The sequence below is a fragment of the Patagioenas fasciata genome, chromosome 1 (genome assembly GCF_037038585.1).
Source record: "Patagioenas fasciata isolate bPatFas1 chromosome 1, bPatFas1.hap1, whole genome shotgun sequence".
Classification (NCBI taxonomy): Eukaryota; Metazoa; Chordata; class Aves; order Columbiformes; family Columbidae; genus Patagioenas; species Patagioenas fasciata.
The window spans coordinates 117,384,704-117,409,548 of record NC_092520.1 but is presented as its reverse complement, the minus strand read 5'-3'; the positions used below and the strand labels follow the sequence as shown (position 1 = coordinate 117,409,548).

At 38.8% G+C, this 24,845-nt stretch overlaps 1 protein-coding gene across 1 annotated transcript in view; it reads right to left on the bottom strand.

Moving 5' to 3' along the window:
- DHRSX (dehydrogenase/reductase X-linked) overlaps window positions 1–24,845 on the bottom strand; it is a 167,597-nt gene that overhangs the window by 104,456 nt on the left and 38,296 nt on the right. Inside the window, exon 3 of the mRNA XM_065855771.2 lies at window positions 11,623–11,691. Coding sequence (XP_065711843.1) covers window positions 11,623–11,691 — 69 coding nt within the window. The remainder of the gene's footprint in view (window positions 1–11,622; window positions 11,692–24,845) is intronic.

Below are 24,845 nucleotides of genomic sequence, written 5' to 3'. Positions count from 1 at the left end.
AGAGGGAGAAGCAGCACAGGAAGAGAGAAAAACCCATCAGCAGATATTTCATCCCATTTAGAGAAAATTAGCTTAATGATTCAGTCATTCTTTTTCTGGTTTTCAGTTGAATAATAACGGAAGTTATCTTTCAGGCTTTTCCCAAGGCTAGCATGATGCCTCTGTTTAGGACACAAACACCCACTGGACACAACATGTCACTCTTACTTTGTGATTTTTAATCTGACAGCTTTGAAACTAATTTAACAGAATAGTTGCCAGAGAAAAGATTTCATGCAATCCAGATCATCTATGTGTACTCTTCCAATCCCATAAAAATCAATGAAGGAGCTTGTTTTTCCCAGTTGGGCAGTAAGCTTATGTCTCCATCTCAGAAGCCAGCTAAAAAGAAACTAAATAAAACTTAGCCTATTGGATAAAATATGCAGACTAGCAAATCACACTGTTCCTTTAAAAGACGTCAAATTTTTCTGACTATGCAAGCACCATTAACCTAGAATCATTTTTAAAATTGAAAATGAAAGGCATGATGAAAGTACAGGCTGTTCTCATTGATACTTACTGCTTGCTTACAGTACACAAACCAGAGAATGTTAAGCAACTCCTATGAGAACACGAATACCATCTTAAACTGAACAAGCAAGATGTGAACAAGCAAGATGAACTGAAACAGCAAGATGTGTGTTACAAAGCTGTATTTCCCATTCCTTAAAATAATAAGAAAATGAGAGAGAAGCAGACAGGGATAGAGAAGGAGAGAGACAGTAAGGAAAGTAGGGAAATGGGGGAGATGAAAAGAGAAAGAGAGAAGAGGGAGAGAGACAGAGATGGAAATACAATGATGTCATGAATGTTGAATGCTTTGGAAGTCCTTCAGAGAAGATTAGGAAAGTTAATTACACAGAATGGAAAAGAAAATACACAATTTTCCTTGATGGAAAGGTAGGAGGAAATATATAAGATGGGGGCTAGAACAAAGCAAATACCCTCTTACATACCACCTGGGGGATATAAATGAGACTGAAAGCAAAGCATCAGCCTTGTGTGTGCCATGCTGGCCCAGCTTGTGCCGTGTAAGCAGGCACGGCTGTCACAGCTGTGTCACTGTCAATGGGACGTGACTCTCTGAGAGCTTCTCTACCATGTTAGTGCAACGACTGCAACTCCCAACAGCAAAATCCTGAAATATGGAGTGACTCCAGTTGTCTCCTCAGGGACTCATATACTAAGAATCTGCTTAGCATATATTATAACAACCAGTCAGCCTCTGTGCATTGTATTTTCTGGATATAATCCTAAGCTCCTTCAAACTTATGTGGCTATAATGACTTTTCAGGTTGTCCTTCCTCTCTCTCTTCATATGCTTCTAAATCCTTTTCCGTTCCTTGCTGGTTTTTTTTCTCTTTATTTTCCCATTCCTCTCTCTTTTTTAGTATGTCTCAGCTTTGTTGGGCTTATTAGCTTCCATATTAGTGTCTTAACTGTTTATTCTGAATTAAATTTGAAACTAAATTAAAAAAATACGGCCACTTAAAAAGAAAATGAAATATGGAACGTGATAATCATGTTGTGATTTTTTCTGCCATCATCCTGTCCTTTGTTTTCCTTTTTTCCCCATTTTCTCCCATTTTACCTGTCCAATTCAGCTGCTCTCTGAATGCACACATATCTACTTCTTTTTATAGCAGCCATTCAAGTAGGATGCTGAGACTTGTTTAACTCAAAGAGTAAACAATATAGAAAAATTATTATCTGAAATTAATCTGCAAACCACAGAAAATGTCATGTTGTTTTAAAAATAAAAAGGTTCAATGAAAAAATCTACTTTGCAAGTCAAAGAATAATTTACTGCTAGTAGTGTAAATGTATACAATTCCTCTGAGACTGAATTCTCCTTATATCATCACTTACATTTAATCTCACCCAGTGCTAAAAAGAAACTGAAGGAAAACCAGAACTAATTTTTACCCTCTGTGACTACCAGAAGATGGTGTGTTTTAAAAGGTCTCTCTGGGTGGCTGTGATGGCAGTTTGTGGAAAAGGTCCATGAAGCCAGAGCAGGGTGAGCACCACTCAGGTCCATTCCCCACCAGGCTGCACAGGACAGACAGCAGGCAGGGACAGATCCACAACCACTCTCCTTTCAGTTCCAACCCACTCCTTACACAACTGTTCCCCGTGCACCACCACGCTGCACTGGAGCCAAATTCCCCACGTCACGTGCTTCTTGCCATGGGCTTAAGGAAATTAATTAAATTCCCTGTCCAGGCCTCATTCTGCTGCCTTACAAATCCCTAAACTTGGGGTTGGTGGGTGGCATCCTTCTAGCTGAAGGGATGGATCAGCCCTTTTGCATCCAGCTTCTGAAAAGCGCAAAAGCATGGCTTTATTTAAAAGTCTTATCTTCAGAAAATAAGGTAAAATTCATTTAACAGACTAAAGATGGAGTTGCTAGATTTTCACATAGCCTAAGAATGCTATTTCTGGACTATCCTCATAAAGTTAACTTTGGTGCCAGTACTTTACTTCATCTGATAAGTTCTTCTTCACCTAAACATAAAAATGAGTAGGTAAGATCTCTACCACCAACACACATTTCAGGATGCGCACCCAGGGTGTCTCCTGGACAGCCCACACAGAGGCAGGAGCCAGACCTGAGAGCTCCAAGGGGCTGAAGGACCTCTGTGCTCAGCTCCAGCCAGCCCCTCAAAGCTGCTGCAGCCACAATGTCCTGCTCACCCCTATTCACATACTCTGCCAGAACAGTAAGTGGGAGCCAGCAGAGCTAAAGGGCACCTAATGCACCCTGGGGCCCAAATTTTCACCAATAAATGCAAACATGAGCATAAATTCTCTACTTATTACTACACTGAGATGAAGAGAAAGTCCATGTGGCTTTGCTCTGCTCCACACAGAGAACGCAAGCTGCCATTCTCGGATGCCTTCCTCCGGCACCACACAGTGTACAATCACATGCTCTGCTCATCCACTTGAAGTGGGAGACAGGCAGAGGGTGACGTCATTTTCACTACTTGAAACTCAAGATTTATTCAGACTTAATCTTTATATGTACCCAGGTTGGTTAACACGAATGCACCAGTTTGAATTTCAGATTTATACAAAAAGTCACTCTATGGCAGTTAATTGGATACTATGTGAACACTGCCACAAGTTCTCTTTTTCAAGCAAAGGCAAATATACTGTCTTATCCTGCTAGGAGGACACATGGAAAAGGATGCTGCTTTCTGAATAGCATGTTATCAGAGGTACAATTCAAGTAAATAAAATCTGTCTTCTCTCTATAGGACAGACTGAAAGGGTGCGTGGAGAGGCAAACACAATGTAACTATATATCACTGGTTGTTGTCAAGGTAACTACAGGATTATGATTTCAGACTAAAAAATCATTTCACATATCTTCTAAGATACCAGTCTTCAGCCAGTCATTTGATATCATCTCAACTGGAGGAATAGCCTGAGTAAGATTCTCAGGAGGACCACTCACTACATCAGCCTTGTAAGACATGCACTGTATTTTTTGACATCTCTCTCTACTAGCCATGGCCTATGATTTATAAGCATAAGGCCTTCATGGCACTGGAGATGTGCTTAGCCTTCTGCATTCAGAAACAAAACTCTTGAAGGAAATCTCATTTGAAGACTTAACTTAGCCTGGGGTTGAACAATTGATTTTGCATAATCTCAAAGTAAACAAACAAACAAACAAACCAACCCACCCCCCCCCCCCCCAAAAAAAAAAAAAACAGATTTATGGAATCACAGAATCAGAGAATCACAGAATGTGTGGGGTTGGAAGGGACCTTTGGAGATCATCTGGTCCAACCCACCTGCTAAAGCAGGTTCACCTAGAGTAGATTGCATAGGAATGCATCCAGGCAGGTTTTGAATGTCTCCAGAAAAGGAGACTCCACAACCTCTCTAGGCAGCCTGTTCCAGTGTTCTGTCACTCTCAAAGTAAAGAAGTTTCTCCTCATATTCAGACAGGGAAAGTAGTCTCAGACTCAGATGAAATAAACGTTTTCCACAGGACATCTCCATTTTGTGGAATTTTTAAGCAAAATCTTGTTTTAAACAAAATACTTGCAAAATTCTCTTTAAAAAAAACAAATCCTTTATAGCATACATTTGCAAATCAACACAAAGAATTATAAGCGGCAGCTTATTAATTCAATAAGATTTTAAGGTCTAGATTCTAAAACAATTATTATCCTTGATAGCACAATAGTCTGATACATAAGAAACCCAGAACTAATTGGGATGAAAAGCCTTTGATACAGACTGACCTGAACCAAGTTAACACATTTTTGGTCAATCTCTTCTGCAACTGGGGTACTTTCCCTGTTTTATTTTGCAGATATGAGTGCAAAAATGTTTCTCTCCCTCTTTCACCAATAAACAGTCCCATCAAAACAGGCAAATCTCTAGAAAATATTCCGCCTTCATGAAAAATTGTTCCTGTTAGACCCATGGGATTTTTACATGGACTGAATTCCAAGTATGAAATACAAACTAGGAGAAAGCCTGCAAGATTTTAGATTGGAAAATGAATTTTTCACCAACCCCCAGTTCAGAAGCCCCCAACTGCCACGACAAAGTTTTGAACAGTAGAAATTGGTTTTTTCCTTATACTATTTTTTTTCCTTTCTTCCCCTCCAATGTACACAATACCCTTTGTGCTAAAAAAGAAAAATAGTTTTCCTATATTTAACTGGCACTTCTTGCATTTGAGTTTGTGCCCATTGTCTTTGGTTCTGCCACTGGGCATCACTGAGAAGAGCCTGGCTCATAACTCATTTAAGAACTGAGACATCCATTCAGAGCTTTGATTCTTTGCCATTAAAAAATGGCCCTCAAAACACAACTTAAGTATGGACATGCTAGTGTTGGCCCTTCGGAGGTGCAGATGCTCCTCTCTGGCCGTGCTCCCTCTGGAGCCTCGCTGTAGTGCTGCGAGGATGAAGCTGACAAGGAAAGACCGGCACTGCTGACACGCTCAGGTGGACCACAATCTGCTGGTTCACATGCAGCTCACACCTGGAAGGATACGCGCACAGCCTGTAAGTTCTTCAAATACAGGCTCTGCCTTTCCCACGTTTACTTCAGGCCACAAATTCTCCATGCTCTTGGCAGCTGGATCCCTAGCACAGAAGCTGATGGCATTTGCACAGAAAATATTCTACTCATTGTAAGCAAATTAACTTCTGAAGACCTACATGTAACCCATAGAAGCTAGGACTACATAAAGGAGGTCTTGGAAGAAAGATATGAAAGCAGTCCAGAGAGAGAATAAATTGCCTTTTTCTTGGCTTTGCCTTTCAGTATTTGGTGGCAATTTTCTTGAGAACAGACAAGGTCTGGAAACAGCACATGCAACTTGCACGCAACCACTGCTTGGACTGAACAAAATAATGGCATACTGTGGGAGGTGTCAAACCCAGGAGCACCTCTATCTGAACACTGCTTGATAGCATGGCACTACAGGTACATAAAAGAGGATCAAATTCCTGTAAAGGGGTGAAATGGCCTTTCAGAGGCAATTTCCTTTTGAAATTCCATTTCTCTGGTTTGCCTTCAATAGGGCAGCATAATCAGCAAAATCCTAACCTTGGAGCTCTAGTCCCATTAGTCACACAAACCTCCGATGATTTACAGTCAGAAAATCATTTCAAGACATCTGAAAGGACTTGCTATTCTGCCTACAGCTACACCTGTGCACTTCTTTGTCTCTATGTTTCAATTAGAAATAATTTCAATAAGAGAAAATCATGTTTCCTAGTGGCAGAGCCTGTTAATGAAATATGTTTCACATTTCCAATGGAAATGGGAATTTAGGAAACCAACAGGCAGAGCTTGTGCCTGCTTTATGAATACATTTTATATTTGAAACACTTTATCTCCATCTCACTATTCAGAACTGCAGCTTATCTTTAGCTCTGTGAACCACACTCATATTGCTCTTAATGTCTGAAATGCCACTCTTTTAACATGACAACTCAATTTCTAAGGTGTCTTAAGAAACACAAAAAATAGGGGATTCTCTATTATTTTAGTTGTCCACAAGCACTGAGGGCGAAAACCTTGTAACACATTACACTGAAAGTCAAAAGGAAAGCAAAAAGGACACAAGCAAGAAGGCTCAATAAATTTGTCCATGTTTTTGAATCAGAGTATTACGTAAAACAAGCAGAAAAGCAGGACAATTGATTTGCAAGCTGTTCACCTAAATGATTTTATCAGAGGGCTCTGAAGATACCTTTCCATGAATTAAAATCTTTTCTGCTTAATATGGAGTAAAAAGTCACCAGTTTTACAGGGGAAAAGATGTAAGTGCTAACAGCACAGATAAACCATATTAGCCCCTGTGTTAGTTACTTGGGCTCTAGGAAGGGGTCTTCCATCCCTTGAGCACGTGGAGGATCCATTTCTTACAGACTTGGCTAGGTTTAACACAGCCATTATTTTTCAGATTCAAATATTTTCATATGGCTTGAATATACTTGATACGAGCTTAGATGAGGCTACAGAAAGAAAGGAAATTGTAATCTTTACGGCAAGACTTCTCTACACTTCATGAAATGACAAAGCAAAAGAGCTCTGCAGTTCCACAGAGGGTCCTGAAAAGTGGTACACTGTCAGATCGAAACTTCTTTACTCTTCTCTCTTATCACCACTCTGTCTTTCAAGATGTCTTCATGAGCCTGGCATTCAGTTTGTACAACTCTGAGGGCAGTCCTTGGCCTGCCAAAGCTAAATAATGGAGATAATGCACTAGTATGAAAAAAGAAACCACATAGATGGAAACTGCACTGTTACTGCTAGGAAACTCTTCAAAACAATCCTGCAGGTCTTTCAGCATCAGCAGCCGTGAAGAAAGGATATGCCAATGGCAGGATGTGGTAGAAAGGACAGAGTAGCCACATCAGGTCTTGCCACAAGCTCAGGATGTTATGGTTTTACACCTCAAAACTACACTATGAAAAGCAAATCTGACGTGAGCAAGCATAAACTCACACAAACTTATGCACACTTACAAAAAATATATCTCAACCACAAGTATTTTCTACTATTTTTGACCAGTTTGAGGATGACTTCCATAACAGCATCATACCATGTCAAAGAAAAAGTCCCATGTGACATTTTAGCACATCTTAACAAGGCATTGGTTTTTGCTGAACTGATTTCCACAACTCTGACCCATGTGCTGGGAATACCACCATTGACTCTTGGGCAAAAACAAAACAAAAAAGTTTGGAAATTTGGGAATCTCTTAGCAGCTGGCTTTCTCTAGCCCATAGGGAAAGCAAACAACAAACGGTCTGGTACAGAGCAGAAAACCATGGACTGTTTTGTTAAAACTGGTGCCTGACATACAGAAGCATCAGTGGAGTAACCACCCATGAGAGTGATATTCTGCAATTATGCTTGGTACCTATCAGCTAGATTACTCCTTCTTTTGGGTAAACTCTTTGATCCCAGATCTGCAATAGCAACAAAAATCTCCTTGCTTGTTAGCAGTTTATACTGCAAAAGAGAGGAAGAAAATTTGTCATCTCCTTATTCCCTGGCTAAGCCATATGTAGCACAAACATCCCAAGAGAGAGCTCTAGGAAAAAGCCAGGCTTGTTGAATGCATGTGAATTGCAGTGTTTTAAAGGTAATATTGTTCCTCCTACTGCTTGGCCCACGCCGTCTTGATGTGGGTCAGACTGTAAATGACACAATTTGGTTGCCACCGTGCTAACTTCGCATTCCTCTGACTCCAAGGGAAGAAAGTCTCTTCTTTCTTTCTCACCTGGCTTCAAATAGAAGTCCCATGAAGGCTGTGGATTTAGCACATAGTTTTATAATTGTGGTTTTGTTTGAATTGCCACAAAAATGTTGGGTGAGATTAAACACAGACTTCTCCTTTTGAAGCGGTCTGTCCTTAATATGATTTTTACACCATGTTTTCTCACTAACTTTTAATTTTTTTTCTCCTTTGAGTCTAGTTGCAACTCCAGCTCCTACACTGCAGTTGTGGGAGCGTTTCCTGGGTACTAAGTGATATTTATGCACAAACTTTTGCTAATTGCTGATTTCATTGGCATTCATGAACCTATGCTGGAATGAATGAAGCTTTCATTCATGTTTATATATTAGTTTCCAACATTTGTATGTTTATAATCATCAGGCTACAACCAGCTTTCATTTGCAGAGATGCAAACTGAGAGTAACTGAGTCAGGAGATATATTCTATTGTGTACATGGAAACATTTTTCTAGTATCATTGAGAGTTGAGTTTATCGCAGAAACTTCCCAGTTCCATAACTCAATGTAGTTTGTTCAGGACTGGTAACTATGGTTATGGCTACATTAATGAGTGGTTTGGATCAAAAGAAGTCCATCTCTAGAGCTCATTTTGTGCTGGGGACCTGACACAGGCACTCTACAGGTCTTTAGGATTCCTAGTTCAGATAAGCTCTAAGTTTGCTCATGTGCACTAATGCCCTATTACTACTGCACCTCCCAGGCTAGTTCTGTCCAAAGCGAATCCAGGTCAGGACCTGCTGTGCCCTTCCTGATGCGAACCCACACTCAGTGAGCGGGCAGCAGCTGAGTGTTGCCTGAAAAGTGCTCTCCTGATCTAACTAACAAACCCTCTAACACAGACACACCCTGTGCGCAAATTTGAGACTTACACAATTAGAATATCTCTGTGGCAATCCCTAGCCACCAACAATTTTCCCAGCCATATAATTGCTACTATTAACAACACAAGTTCCTGCTTTAACAAATGGAAGCAAGATAAATGCCCACATCATTCTGGCTTCTCCCAGCTTTGTGATTCAGAGCGTAGCAATCTGTTGCCCTTGGTCTTTTGGAAATAGTGCCCACGTGATAATTTTAATGACAATGCAGCACTTCTGGTCTGTTCTGGATATCTGAGGGCTTTGATTGCTTTACCATCAAGGCAGTTCTGATGGTCAAGTGAATTGGGTCTAACATGCCCCAAGGACCTGTACTTAATTCTCCTCCAGTCGGCTACACACCTCCCTCCTCACTCTTTACACTTAGCAATAGGTAACTCAGCACAGAGACCTGAAACCTAGGAGAGTACTGGAATTTCTGGTGTAGCACCATGGGGGAGGGTGGGTGGTAGGAAGAGTTGATGTGAGACATTACTAAAATCTTCCGTGTCCTTCAGCATTGCTGCTTTGTAGGGGGATGGCTGAAACTGTCTTCCTCTCCAATACTCTACCATCTTTCAACATCGGCTCTGGTTTGAATGCCTCCAGCATGGGAAAGCAGGATTCCTGCCTCCCTGCATTCAGAAATGTTGTCTGACCTTCCTTCATGTCTTGCCATGCTGCAGCAAAAAAGCATCACCTGTGTGCATAGCTTTTTTATTACTATCTTTTATCTCCTCTGAAACTGTTAACATGTTATTGCTCATCAGCTGTTTCATAGTAACCGTTTATGTACAACCTTTCAACCTCCCTTCTCTCTGAAATAAGTGTAAACTGTGTCAAGTAGAACTACTTACCCTTAGATAGCAGACAAAGCCCCAGACAAGACAGTGGGCCAAAACACTAATTACATGCATTCAACAAGTCTAGCCTTCTCCCGGAGTTGTTTTTGAGGATGTTTGTACTGTGTATGGCTCAGCTAGGTAACAAAGAGAAGACTTTTACTCCCTTTTGCTGTCTAACCTGCTAATGAGCAAGGAGATTTTCCTTGTTATTAGAGAACTGAGATCAGGATAGCACCAACTCATACAGTTGTCCATAGTAAAAGAAGGACAGCTATCCTAACCCTTGACCACACCGGCTGTCCAGCAATACTGTTTTGAGTAGCTCTTCTTCAGGAGTCCAATATTCTAGATGGAAACATTTTCTGTAAGCAGTTTTTTTCATATGGGCCACAGAAAATGCTCAAAAAAAAAAAAAAAAAAAAAGGCCAAAATAACTGGTAATGTTTCTACAGGGTGACTGAAGAGATGTGAACTGTAGCTTTTGAAAAGGTGAAATACTTGCACAGCTTAGTCCTGTTCACAGTATCTACACACACATCTCATTACAAATGCAATATGCAACATGCGAATTCATCGATAAGCAATAAGACAGGACTGCTGCTCAGACTCACACAGTTCCTTCATAATGGATAATGCACTTACAAATATAAATATCTCTCAATCAGTGAGAAATTCTGAAAAGCCAGTACTCTTCCAGTGTGTTTTTAGACCAAATCTATCAAGGCCTGAGATTACTAAAGCCTCAGTCATTTCAATTACAATAAGGAACAACTTCAGATACAATTTCATCTTCCTCAATCTGCCAATTGTATCCTGACAAAGTTTATAACTGAAGGTTAAAGCTTACTTAATTCAGAAAAATCAAGAAAGACTGCAGCTCTAGAAGAGCCTGTGATCACACGGATGTGAGAAATTAAGACAGACCCTGGTTTATTCAGCTTTATGCAGGTCATGTGACATAATTAATTCCAAATGATTTTGGTCTCTGTACAGAAACTTCCAGCAAAAGATTTAAATGATGCAATAATTACCTTTTTCCTTTCATGATACTTCTGACTATGCCTTAATTTATGATGCTTTTAACTAGCATACTTGTATCCTGAGGCTATGATGGGTGCACATTTATTTAAGTCAAAAGATAAATCTTAATGAAAGGTTTTTTTACACAATAATTAACGTATTTTGATCATCATAACAGTAATTATTAGACACACAAAAACAGAATCAGATCTCAGCAGAAGCCATGAAGGGTGGAGTAGCAACACTACCCTATTATTTTGCCAAAAATGATACATCAAAGTGGCAGCAGTGAATCATCGTACACTACTAGGAACTACACCCAGTAAATCCAAGAGATGGAAATATTAGATGCACTAACATCCGTCATAAACTGCAAATTACAACCACACAGCAGATAATATGCAATATGCCTTTTCTCATAGTTACTGAGGCATGGTTTCCTTATGCTACTCCCAATACAATAGCGCTCAGATTAAACAAAACAGGAAAAAAAAAAAAAAAAGCACAACAACAAACAGAAGAAGCAGCATAAAAACATAGGAATTCTGACTTGATATAAAAGGTCGATCTATTTTTAAGAACATAGTTTTATTTTGTGAAGGATTAAAAGCTCTCACCATTTGTCAGATAACACAGCTGGGCACCCCTTCTTTTAGAAACCTCATACCTCCAAAAAACGCACTTTTTTAATGGAATTATGCACATGACAGGCGGCAAGACCAGCAGTGAAAAAGAACGCACCCACTGTTACCTGCTGTCATCCTCCCGTTAGCAGAAATTACTAGTATTCTGATGTTCTGCCCAGCTATTAAATTGTTGTGCCCAAACACACGTACAAGCAGACTAACTTGCAGCCAGCCCTTTTGTAATCGCACACAGTAAGGAAGTCAAACAGAACTGAAAATATTTTTAAAAAATATCCTACTCATCTTACCTCTGTGTCAGATTTACTTCAAGAATTAGTTTCCCCAAACTAAAAAATCTTACACAAGAGTACCTCTACTAAAAGAAGATGCCAGCAAAAAGAGGGGAATAAAGAGTTCCTTAAAGAAAAGGATGCAGTATGGTACCTTTTCCAGTCAAAGTTTCCTCTTGTATTTTCCTCACCGCTTCTTGGCCTTCAGTCTCACTGTTTCCAGCTGTTACAATACAGAAAATGGAAAATTAGTGATGCAATCAACTTAAGGACAGTGCATATAAGCACGCCACTATGAAGAGATAACCACAGTGTAAAACTGGTACAAAGTCTTAAGTGAGAAGGCTTGATATGTTATTGTCAGTCAGCACAGGTTTTCAAAGAGCTCTGTACAAATGCAGTGTTGTTCACATTAATTCTGCGTGTTTATCTCATTTATTCATACAAGATGTGACCATCTGCTGGCTGGATCAGCTGAATTGAGATACGAATCTGTGAGCCAAGTGAATTATATCACATCCAGATTCTACAAAAGCTTCACTATAGGTTAGAGCAGACCTCCCCTGACTCTTTTTCCAAAATGAAGAATTTCACAGTTGGAGGAAAGGCCCCACTACCCTGGCCCAAACACTCAGGAAAAGTTTTACCAGCACTAACAGAAAATGTGATCAAACATCAAATAAATGCCTTTTGTGCCATTCAGCTTGGGTGGACAGTTAACAGTTGTCTGGAAATTGTTTGATAATAATTTATATCAAAGGACAAAATAAAAGCATAAGCAAAATATTGTGCTTGGTGGTACAAGTTAATTTTTTTTAATGAAGTTTAACATTCCATTTATCAATCCACGAATATTTTTGACAGCATGAGGCACCAAAATATCTATTTTTTGTTATCTAAATTGTATATAAATGCTGATATTTCTTATTAATTTCATGAAGTTGCCTTCTCCATTACCTGGTTATACAAACTTCTGCCTTGATTTCTATATAGGCTTTATCTTGTCCCCCTTGACAAGTGTCCTGTCCTCTCATTCACTGGTTAGCTATGCAGCAGAAATTTCAGGTTTTCCACTTTTTTTTTCTCACTTCTATTTTTTAGTGACAGAGAATGAGCTCTATCAAAGGTTAAGGAAAGAATCACAGAATCACAGCATCACAGAATAAGTTGAGCTTGGACGGGACCTCAGGAGGTCATCTGGTTCAACCTCCTCCTCACATTATTTGGTGCACGCTCCTATTTATTTTAAGATGTTAGAACATGCTTTATAGTGCTATTAAACTGGATTAATTTGATCTCACAGATAATGTGTTCAAAAAGTAGGAGTAAGCCCTTTGAGACAGGTCATGCGTCATCCATCGGCCACACTAGCTGCAGGCTCGGAGCACTGAATGGAGATTTTTGGAACAACCCAATGACTTTGAGGGGGTAGGCTAAGGCATTCTTTGGAGGATGGAGTTTTTGCTGTGGTTCTGCAGTAAAAACCAATGATTTGCAGCACATCTCTGTTTTTATGTTATGTAAGAAGACTCATTATTTATGTAAATAGACAAAATAAAGGCATTTACCATTCCAGATAGCAAAGAGAAAATAATTCTCACATGAAACCTGAAATCATACCGGTCTATAACAGTTCTCTATAACTTCCATTAACTCTGGAATTATATTGCTCAGAATGACCAAGAAGGAAAGAAAATAAAAAAGAAACAAGCAAATAAATGAACACACAGAAAAACGCAGACATTTGCAGTATACTCTTCTTGCTGTTGTTATTTTTCCCCTTTAAAGCCATCCAGCCTTATACAGAACAGAAACATTCAGCTTGGTACTAATTTCCAGATATAGACACAGCATCAACAAACAAACCCTAAAGTGAAACTGTCATTTCTGGGGAAATCTGTGCACAGGAGTTATGGGCAAGGGATCAATTTTCCTCACAGTTTCACCTCAAGTGATGTACTAGAGTAAGATTTCAAACTCAGTGTGTTATTACACCGGATGGAGTTAGGCTAGAAACAAAACCACTTTGACGCCAATTCTGTGAAGGTCTTATTTGATTCCTCTTTCATTCAGCACTCTGCATGCAAAGAACAGGCTTATTAAAGCCTCCAGTGTCTTGATTTAACTCTCAGTATGTTTACTTAATTTGTTCTTTTAAAAGAGCTTGTGTTCACAACAAATTTTAATTTTCTTTATTTTGCTGTTACATAAATGGTTATTCATTAAAGCTCAGTGCCTTCCAAATGAGCTCATTTATTCATATTTGCATATTTTTCACTCTAGACCACTGGGAAAAAATAATTATTTTGCTAAACAGTAATTCTGAATCTCTGTTTCCAGCCTGATTCAACAGAGAATTTAAAAAACAGTTTCTGGAGGCCTGAGTATCACAAAATTGAAATAACTTCAGTTAAAGCTGTGACTGTAATAGAGGCTTTTGAAATACTTCTTTCAAAGAAAGTCCTGTAAGAAAGAATAAAGACACTGAGCCAATGACCAAAATCCTTAACAAAAGTTCAAAGACACCAGTATAAGAAAGATACCATAAGTCCGGGAGAGTAAACTGTGCTTCTGAGTTAGCTTAAGGAGATCAGCATCCTCTTGCTGAGGATGGGTGGGAGAGGAAAGGGCCATGCCACTGTTCTACTGCTTCTCTCCTGGTAGATACTTCTGCCACCCTTGAAGCAAAGTGAGTGGTAGGCATGAAGAAGAACAAGCCCCTTTTAAGAACCACATTAATTATTTGAAATTCATAAATACATTTAAAGTCACCAAGCTAATGCAATAGGCTTTAGGTTAGAAAAAATCAAAAATAATTTGTGTCTTCTTGATGAAGATGAGTTACTGAAGGTCACAGCTTTCAAGTGCACTGAACCGGAGTACATGGTCTGAATTAAGGATGGGGACAGTCTACTACACGAGGGTCAAATTCTTACCACTCTCAGCTGGTTTAGATCCTCAGCAGCATATTTGCAGTGAGTCTTTAAAAAACTTTGTGATACATAGGAGAACCCTCTGGTTGGACTTTTTCCCAATGACTCACCATAATTTTCACATGTTTGACGTGCCAGAATTCATCCATGTCAGAATTTATCCATTTTAAGCACTATAACGTCTGTAGTGTAAGATCTGCCTACTCTGTATTAAAGTGGTTTTAAGGGGAGGATAAGAATGGGAAGACAGATCATGTTTTTTATATGCAGTGAGGGAACCTGAACAAAAGCTTTGAGAAAAGGGATTCGATGTCTTGAGAGCTTAGATCATCAAAGTACCCCAAACCGTAATAAATTTGCTTTTCATGCTAATTTAAACTGTCTGTTGGGAACTCAAAATAGATATAGTTGTCTCAATAATTGTCTATGCAAGCTGTTCAGTGCCCTATTTGTTGTTTTTCTTCTACTTAGTCCCCACAGAATACTGAAAAAATCAGGTGAGACTGGTTCAGAAACAATGCTGACTACAATCAATTCTGAAAATAAAACTAATGACACAAAAATTTATTCAAGTCTGAATGGATGCACCTGTATAAAACAAGGTGACATTTGAATGACATGGAAAATCCTAATTCTTAGCATAAAACTGAAACTCACGTTAAAAAAAAAAAAAAAAAAAAAGAAAAAGAAAAGAAAAGAAAATAGATTTAAATACAACTTTTAGTCCAAAAAATTACTCTTGTCTTCAACATTCATCTACACAAATACCTCAACATTTATCTAAAACTGTCACAGAAGTATATAGACAAATTTTTATCAGTGCCAATAGGCTTTGGATCTTACCCTAAAGGTTATGCTCCATCATCTTAATCACTTAAGTAGATCCAAACTCTAAAAGTTATTTCAGGGATTTCAATAGAATTATCACAGAGGACTGCTCAGCCTGAATAATAATGACAAAAACACAGCCCATAGAAACACAGCTTGGCTGGGGAACATTTACACTATCACTAGTTAAGGGGTCCTGATACATCTCTATGTACTCTTTATGAAATATTTTTAATTTCTTTGAATGTGAAAATCTCTCCAAAAGAATAATAGCTATTCACACTCATAATTTATGGACAAAATTGATCCAAATAAAAAAGAAAGACCTTTTCCAATTGCTGTTTTGCAAAACTAGAAATTTGTAATCTTGACGTTTCAAGGGAAAATACTGCAGGGCATTATAAAGAACTTTAAAATAGTTTGTGAACAATGATGCAGCCTGTAGTGAATAAAACCACAAACCAGAGTTAGTAGGAGGAGAATTTCCCAGCTTTCAGCAAAGTAACACAAAAACAAAATACAAAAACGTTTTGAGATAACACCAAGAAGATGCAAACCACCCAGGACGTGGTGGTCCAGAGAAAGACCCGACACCTCCAGCCTGGAGCCTAAGAGCTGCCTGTGCACCAAGGCACCCTCAGCCTGCAGTGAACCCTGCTGTGGCAAACCCAGCACATCACCCCCCAGCCCTCCCCACGCACCCCAGCCTCTGACAAGTGCAGCCCCCTCCTTCACCAGTGCCTGGGGAAACTGTCTACTTGAGGTAAACACTCATCTCCTGAATTATTTAGCCATAATTATGTATCAGTTAATCCCTGAAACAATTAATGACTTTCCAGGGTTTGCAGCCTGCCCCATGGCCCTCCTTCCTCCCCTCTGACCACTTGAATTAACCAGACTTCAGATGTGGTGCCCAGACTCTAATGTATACATGTATCACCAGGATAAGCTTGGCAGGATGGTAATAAATTCTGTATAGATGTATACCATCTGATTAAGGAGTTGTAGAGGGTAATGGTTAGGTGTCTTTGTGCAACAGAATATAAAAAAGATTCCAACTGGAAATTCAAATTAAGGTGCCTCCTCAGAGTACCATAATCCTCATTATGACTGAAGAGGAACTGATTTCGTTGCAGTGCCAGCCTGAAGACAGGGCTTGCAAGAGTACCCACAAAGCCTCAAGAGAAAAACAAAGTTGCATCAGTTGATGTTATGAGGATTATGATTTTGTGAGTTTGCATGGCACCGCACAACAAATACCATGTTCCTAAGAGAGAGGAATGACTGCCCCCAAAAAGATCTGAGGATGAGAAATTTGAACTCAGTACAATATGAGTGATTTAAAAAAAAAAAAAGAAAAAATTGATAATGTCTTCAATTAAAAAAAAAAAAAGTCTTGTTTAGGAAAAAGGAATGTAGATCTTGAGTGTCACCCACCAAACTTCCAAGTCGAGAATTTGTTATTCAATAAAGCCAGGTATTAGGAAGTGACCTGGTATAAAAAAATCATTGAGAGAATGATACAAAGCTTCCACATGCCCAGAGACATCACACGTCCTTTGTCATCCTGTTCATCATACACAGCCACAATTAAATACGTGTGTTCTTGACATGAAAGGCAAAAATTTCATTCTAAGTGTTCCCTTTGAGTAAAGAAGCAAAACTGAATAAGGAAGAGAATGTCAGTTTGCAAAAGAGAAAATAAATCATCATTCTTGCCCTAGGCTTCAGAAACCCAGCTGTTCCAATGAGAAGAAGGTCCCTGTTTATCAAACCAAGTACCCTGTTTTCAGCAAAAACCTGTAGCAGGTACTTAAGGAAAAGGTATAAGTGACAGCATTAATTCCAGGAGTGGTATTTTCCAGCACACTTTCCCAGTAGCAAGAAGCTTCAAAGGGCACACCTTGTCTCTCAATGAATCTGTCCTCCACTACATCATCTAATTGCACTTTCAATTCATTCAAGCACTTGGCCACCAAAGTGTTCAGGGACAACAGGCTCTGTGAGTTTCGATGCACTTCATAGAATTCTAGAATCTGGCAATGGTTTGGGTTGGAAGGGACCTTAAAGATCAGCTAGTTCCAACCTCCCTGCAATGAGCAGGGACATCTTCCACTAGACCAGGTTGCTCAAAGCCTCAACCAACCTGTTCCTGAAAACCTCCAGGGATGGGGCATCCACAACTTCTCTAGGCAGCCTCTTCCAGTGCCTCACCAACCACACAGTGAAGAATTTCTTCCTCATATCTAATCTAAATCTACTCTGTTTCAATTTAAAGCCATTGCCTCCTGTCCTATCACAACATGGTCTTGAAAATGTCCCTTTCCAGCTTTCTCATAGGTCACCTTTAGGTACTGGAAGGCTCCTTTTAGGTTTCCCTGGACACTTCTCCAGGCTAAACAACCCCAGCTCTCTCAGCCTGTCTTCATAAGAGGAATGTTCCAGCCCTGACCATTTTTGTGGCCTCCTCTGGACTCATTCGAACACGTCCATGTCCTTCATACAGTGGGGGCCCCAGAGCTGGACACAGGACTCCAGGCAGGGTCTCATCAGAGGGGAGAACAGAGGCAGAATCGCCTCCCTCAACCCACTGGCCACACTCCTTTTGATGCAGCCCACTTAGTCACATTATAAAGTTGTACATCAGCAGGTTGTTTAGTTTTTTTCTAATTATTTTTTTGTTGGATGTTCTCTAGTTTGTGTACAATTAGACGGGGAATAACCACTTCTCATTCACATGCATAGTTATATATCACACCTTAGTCATCTGTTTGCCAGCGGTAGAACCTTTGTTTATTAGCTCTGCCTTGCACAGAGCCATCCCATTCTCCTCACCCTCCCTCTTTTTTTTGCAGTTTGACTAAACTCCTTTTGATTATTCACAAGAGGATGAACCTATGATTTCTACAAAGGAAGAGGGACTCTTCATGTCCTGTTTTCATCTTCTTTCCTGCTAAGTAATAAGATTATATTTGCCTTTATGACTGGCATTAAATATCAAATATGATGTGCAAAGAGCTTTCAACAGTAAATCACAATTTAGATTCTATATAAATATATATACATAGGTGTGGTTGTTTCTCCTCATATGTAGTATTAATATTTGCATTTACTGACACTGTATATTTATCCATTCCTTCATAACTCAGTCATTCAACATTGTGTGAACTGTTCCCCGTTCTTCATAGTGGTTAAGATTTCACAAGGTACGTTTGGGGACCATCCAGTCCCACCTCCTGCTACAGCTGGTTACCCTGGACCATGTCCAGTCAAGCTTTTAGTATCTCCAAGGATGAACACTCTCTCGGCAGCCTGTGACAGTGTTTGACTCTCCTCAACATAAAAAAAAAGTGGAGGTTTATGCTTCAATGAAATTTCCAGTGTTTTGGTTTGCGCCCATTCCCTCTCATCCAGTTATGGGCACAACTGAGCAAACCTTGGCTCTATCTTCCTTACTGTTCCCATCAGGTCTTTATACACATGGAAAATGTCCCCCTGAGCCATCTCCTCTGAGGTTGAACAGCCCCAGCTCTCTCAGCCTCTTCTTGTGTGTCAGAAGATCAAATCCCTTAATTATCAATAGTCAAATTAATTTGACACATCCATGCAAAATGCATCATCTCACTGCTCACCTTTTTTCTGTAACTATCTTTAATAAATGTACCGAACATATGCCTATGGGATCAGGAGTTCCTTTGCTCCAAATCAAAGCTTACAAATAACTCCTAAACATTGCTTTCTGTCTCCTAATCAGTTACTAATCTACAAGAGATCTTTCTCTTTTCTCAAGGTAACCTAGCCACTTAAAAATCTTTTGGCACAAACCTTGCCAAAAGCTTTTTAAAAATCAAGATTAAATTAATTCACACAGTTGTTAGATTCTTCAAAGCATTTAATAAATGCTTAACTAACAATTTAAACAAATGTCTAGAAAAAAATTGCACTAACTCTTCCAAAATTTATCATAACATATTAAACTCTGTATTTTTATAATGCCTGACATTTTTTTCAATATAAAAATCACACTCACTGGTCTATGCACAACATCCTTCCTAAAACTGCTCAATACTCATATTTGCCCACCACACACTTCTGTAGGAAAGATGATTTAAGGTCCTATGCAGAAGGCACTAGTCTTGAAATACTTTTATGCTATTGAGAGATTATGTTTTTAATCACAGTGGTTTGTTTTAGACGGTTTTAAATTCTTTTCTGATGGGTGGTACAGTATTTATATTGAGTTTATAATCATTGCTCTGCTATTTCTAAGCACTGTAACTTTTTTAGCTGCTCATTTTACACCCTTCTTTTAGAAGAGACAGTGAACAGCAGTTGCCTGTACAGAACACATTTTCACATTGAAGACTCATAATCCATTTGGCTGCTCCTCATAAGGATGTTTCTCCGTACCATTGATAAGCTTGTTTTCCTCTAGACTCTTCAAACTTTTATGCTATCCATTTTGAAATAGGCAGACCAGAACTCAACACCGCATTTAAGGTGCTGGCACACAAAGGATCCATGCAGTTGAATCAACTCATTGTCTATTTTATTTACTCCTTTTCTAAAATTTTCTAATATTTGTTTTGGTTTCTGCAAGCTATTGAACACTGAGTTTTCATAGAATAGTTTAATCCAAAGATATTCCTCCAAGATGATGACAGGATCAACAGAGAACCCATCATTTCTTTTTCTGGAGTTAGGAATTTTCCCCATGTCCATCACTCCATATTGACCTATATTGAATTATACATGCCTTTTAACACTCAGCTTCTTACGGTTCTTCTGCAGTTCTTCACACACGTCCCTGGTCTTTATTACCCTGAATAATTTATAATAATACAATGTGAAAGACTTGTCACTTCACTATCTGGTCCTCCTCTAAAAGTATACATTGAAAGCACAGGTTCTAACACATGTCCCTGTTGAACTCCAGTGGTAACACCCTCTCTACTAAAAAAATAAACCTTTATGTCTACGTTCTGTCATAACATGCAATGTTATTGTATGAATGTAGTGACATTAGTACTTATCCTTTGGGCTGTGTACCATAACAGCATTTGGAATTTTGCCTTAAGTTTACTAAAAGTCCAAACAAACCATATCAACCCAAATCTCTCTCATCCACTTGATAGTTTAGCTCAGTTAATCAAAGTATTTTACTATGCAATACACCTGCACAGTCAATTGAGTTACATTTCTACTTTAGATGATTACTGTCCAAAAAAGAATTCTTGTAGTCTGTCTTTTCAGATATTTGTCTCTATTTTAATAATAGTTTCAAATGTCCCAAGGAATACTGTAAGGAGTTTGTTCATAAATAAGTAGTCTTAAACCACAACCAATTATAAAAGAAACCTATGCATTTTACAGGTGGGATGTTAAAAATGAATGAACGTAAACAAATACATATTTTTTTTAAAAAGGGAAGAGTCTTTTTAAAGCAAGGACAGTGACTCTGTTCAAACAGAACTTAGGGACCAATATGCTCGATGAAATTATTATGGATTTGGAAGTCTGTGTGGCTGTGTACGGCTGCATGCACATGCAAAGCGTATAAATAACAGACAACACTGTAAGTAGAGTTTTTCATAACCCTGATTACAGTGTACTGATACATTAAAAACTGAACTGAATGACAATTATAAGGCAATCTTTATGCATTTTCTCAATGAAAAAGGAAAACATCATCCACTTTTAAAAGGCTGGTTACATTTTGACACTTCTTGACTAACTCTACAACTCATTCAGTCCTAACAAAACCTGGCCTAAAATTAGGAAAATAAATACTTTTATAGAAAAAATTATAAGTCAGGCTCCTCATACATCTATGTATGGTGAGAAAAGACTATTAAATTACTCCATATAAATTTTTAGGAATTGAAATTAAATCAAACCATCTTTCAAAATGAACAATTGCACCAGCTTGATACGGTTTAATTCTCCTTCTAAAGTCGCTTTGCAGTATTATACAATATAAGAATTGTCTGATTTATAGTGCAGAGAGTCCAGCTTGAAAATTAGAAACTAATGTGAATGAAAGAGATGACAGAAATATCTCTTACTTGGTCTCCTGCAGGGCTTACAGAGGTCACACGCAAGTGCTGAGTTTGGTGATGGAACTACATTTGTTTATGCCAAAATTGCATGGTTCAAATAAGTCACTTGAATATATATACACATATATATAAAGATAATGAGACTGTTTGCTTCAGAATATGAGCCAGTCTTAGGAAATTGTGACACCGACATACTCAGACACTAAAGATTGATTACACTGTCCTGAACCTGGTGTTTTATACCAAGCAGCATATGTGTAACATTGTCAAGCTGGAAATCTTTTGATTTTCATTCACCATTATCAGACAGGATTATCAAAGTTTCTATATTAGATATTATCACACATTTTTTTTCCAGCCTTCTTTTATTATTATACTGAGAAAAAGGTCTCTCTTTTAAAGTCAACAATTGTAACATGCATTCACAGAATCCTCTTAAATTAAACCCCAGTGATGAAGGGTGGAAGGAATATGAAGAGTTTATGCTTCTAGTCAGTCTAAATTCAGATACACAAAACACTGTGAAACGGAGCTGAACCTACTGGGTTTTATGACTGGAATGTCTTGTTTTTCAATGTCCTTGCTGTTAAGAGCATATTTATTTGTAAGTGCGCACGAAACACCATCTTCAGTGTCAGTCACTGGTCAGTAGGCACCAAAGACAGTGTGTCATTTCCCTTCTCTCTCTGAAAATGAAATTGCAGGATTATTTATCAAGCAGTAAATTGCTAGGAGGGAGCAGGAGCTCCCAGTGTGGCTTCACTCTGAAGACTCACAACTGGCAGTAGCTTTCACAGTCTGTCATGAGATTTTCCTGAGTAAAAGCCCTGCTGACTGTGAGTAATGCTATCACAGCCTGGTAAATAGTCTCAATGAAATCTACCAAACAAATCCATAGAAAATTACATTCAGCATTTCAGGATTCAGGCCAACTTTTTTTTTTCCCAGCAAGAGCATCCGCAGGGGGAGACCATCAGTGGGAGAAAGGACTCGTGTGCACCAGCGCTGGGACTGGAAAAGACGAAGCTGTAGAAGCGCCATGCAACTGCTTGCTGAAAATGCTCTGGGTGAGCATACTGCCTTTTCACATGGTGTCTATCCATGTTCCACAAAGTAACACGCTTTCTACTTACTTGTTTTCCTCATTCCATTGGCAGACTGGATTTAAAAGTAAGTTACTCCTCAAACATTTACTCCTCTAAAATGTCAAACGGAGTCAAAATCACATCCATCACAAATGGTGAATCATCCTCACATTAGACCTTCAGGTTTGATTCATTTGCCTGCTGCAGGGATATCATTCTTCAGTGCTAAATATTCCCATTACTCAATCCTCGTAATGGGAAGGAAACAGTCAGTGAATGGGCAAGATTGACTGTGAGCTACACGAGCCTCCCTTGCAAGCCCAAATTCTCCTAACATCCAGACTTTTTTCACATAAGTTCAGTGTGAAAATGTTTCTAGAGTAGAAAGCTTGAGCACACTTGCTGTCTTATTTGAGGCTTAAATCTTTGCTTGTCTGGCCTGAAGCTGAATGTGTTAATGCATGCCAATGTGCCAGCAGGTATTTTAAGCATACTCTGAACACTTGGGGCCAACAGTTAGCAACAAGGATGGAAGGTCATTGCATTTAATGTGCTTTTGAGACTGTTTTAATCTTGCAGCTGGAACAAAGCCTGAGACTATCCATTCTACTGACAGGGCTTCTTTGCTTTGAAGAATTTCACAGGACAAGAAGATGGCTGTGACTCATCGGGCTCAGTGCTTAGGTCACTGTTTGCCTGAAATAACTGAATCAGTCGAAAATCTTACTCATCAAATGCTTCCTATAATTAATTTCATTAATTTACAGTTGTAGAGACTTGTAATGCAAATATTAAGGTCGGTACAATTGAAAAGTGAATGGAAGTGTGTGTATCTGTAAGCACCAGAAGAAAGAGTGGAGCAAAGATTTAAAATAATGCCCCTCATTGAAAATAAAGAACATGTTTCTAGGACACTGTTACTATGTTGTTTATGTCAAGGCCACAGCACAGAGGACTTGCCAGCAGATGACCATGCACTCTGCCAGCAGGAGGATAACATCCAGGTAGCAGCATTTCACCCATATCATTCATTACCTTTCCTGTTAGCCCACCCAGAAAATAAGTTATAGACACAGCCTGTATAGTCCAGACAATGAATAATGTACTAAGAGCTGACAACTCCTAAAGGATATAAAAGACCTGTCTGTAAACTGACCTGTCATTTCTGATCAAGCAGAACCACAGAGACAGGATAAGGACTCACTAGCTGCCGCATCTTTTGTCACACTGCACACAAGTGACACTCACCAGACGACATGAGCTCACACCTCTTGGTGCTTGTAAGAGTACGGGTGTGAGTGTGAGTGAATGAGATCTATGATGAGCTGAGTGTGAGTTGAAAAAAAACCCAGCTTATTTAGTGATTTTGTAACTAAATATCACCTTCCCTTTCCCAAACATCTCACAGTGAGTTTTGTTACACAAAATATCCTATGCAAAGAGAAGAAAATTGGCCTTTTTTCCCCACTGAGTAGATTTTTGCAGTCCAACATAAACACGAAAAGCTACTTCTTTAGTGAAATATTAATGCTGACATCATTACCTACATCTAGCTACACTAGCGACATCTATCATCTAGCCACATATACCAGCACCTGCTTGCATTTTGTAGATGTTTGGTTTTGACATATCTATTAAAACACGTACGAAGAAGTGGTATTCCACATTACACTCGTACAATTCTAGGGCAACTCCATTAGTGTTACTGACTGCACTAAGGAGACGTGGCTACTATGCTCTTGTTTATTGTTTGGTATGAGGGTTTTCTTGTTTATTTGTGGTTTTAAGATGTGTTTACAAACCTTAGAGAGAGCACATTTTGTATAAAAGCTAAATAAAATGGCATTACCGCTGTGCTAGTGTATTATGAAATACCAACATTCAGTGACTTTAGGCTGTAAAAGTTACAGTGTTTTAGGAAAAAATCTAGCTAAAGAAAGATGAAAGGACCAAAATGTAGCATTTTAAACATATGAGTATTCATAATGTTACATATAGGTTTATAACAATAGTTCTATTAGCGCATACATATACAGGTTGTTTCAAAAATATGGACACAATTTGAAGTCGTGATACCTTTGAAATTGGGTCCATCTTTTCGAAACACCCTGTATAATACAGAAAGCTTTCAAAAATAGGAAAAAAACATCTAACCAATATTGTCTGTAGTGGAGAGAAGAAATTGTAGGCTCAGGACATTTTTGGAGTTCCTACAGAAATTGACCCATCTTAACTTCAGATGTCTCAGTCTAACATAGTCATCTTTATAAAGTCTTTATTATCAATGGAGATAAACAGACATCTCCAGAAGGTGAGTTGTCCAGTCCATCTCAGACTGACAAAAAAGAACTTCTCATGGTATTTATTTCCTTGCCTTGCCTACTAAGGCCACCTACAGTGACAAACTGAGAAGTAAATGTTCGATATTTACATGGATGAAGTTACAAGGGCTTCCTCTGCCCTTATAATGCA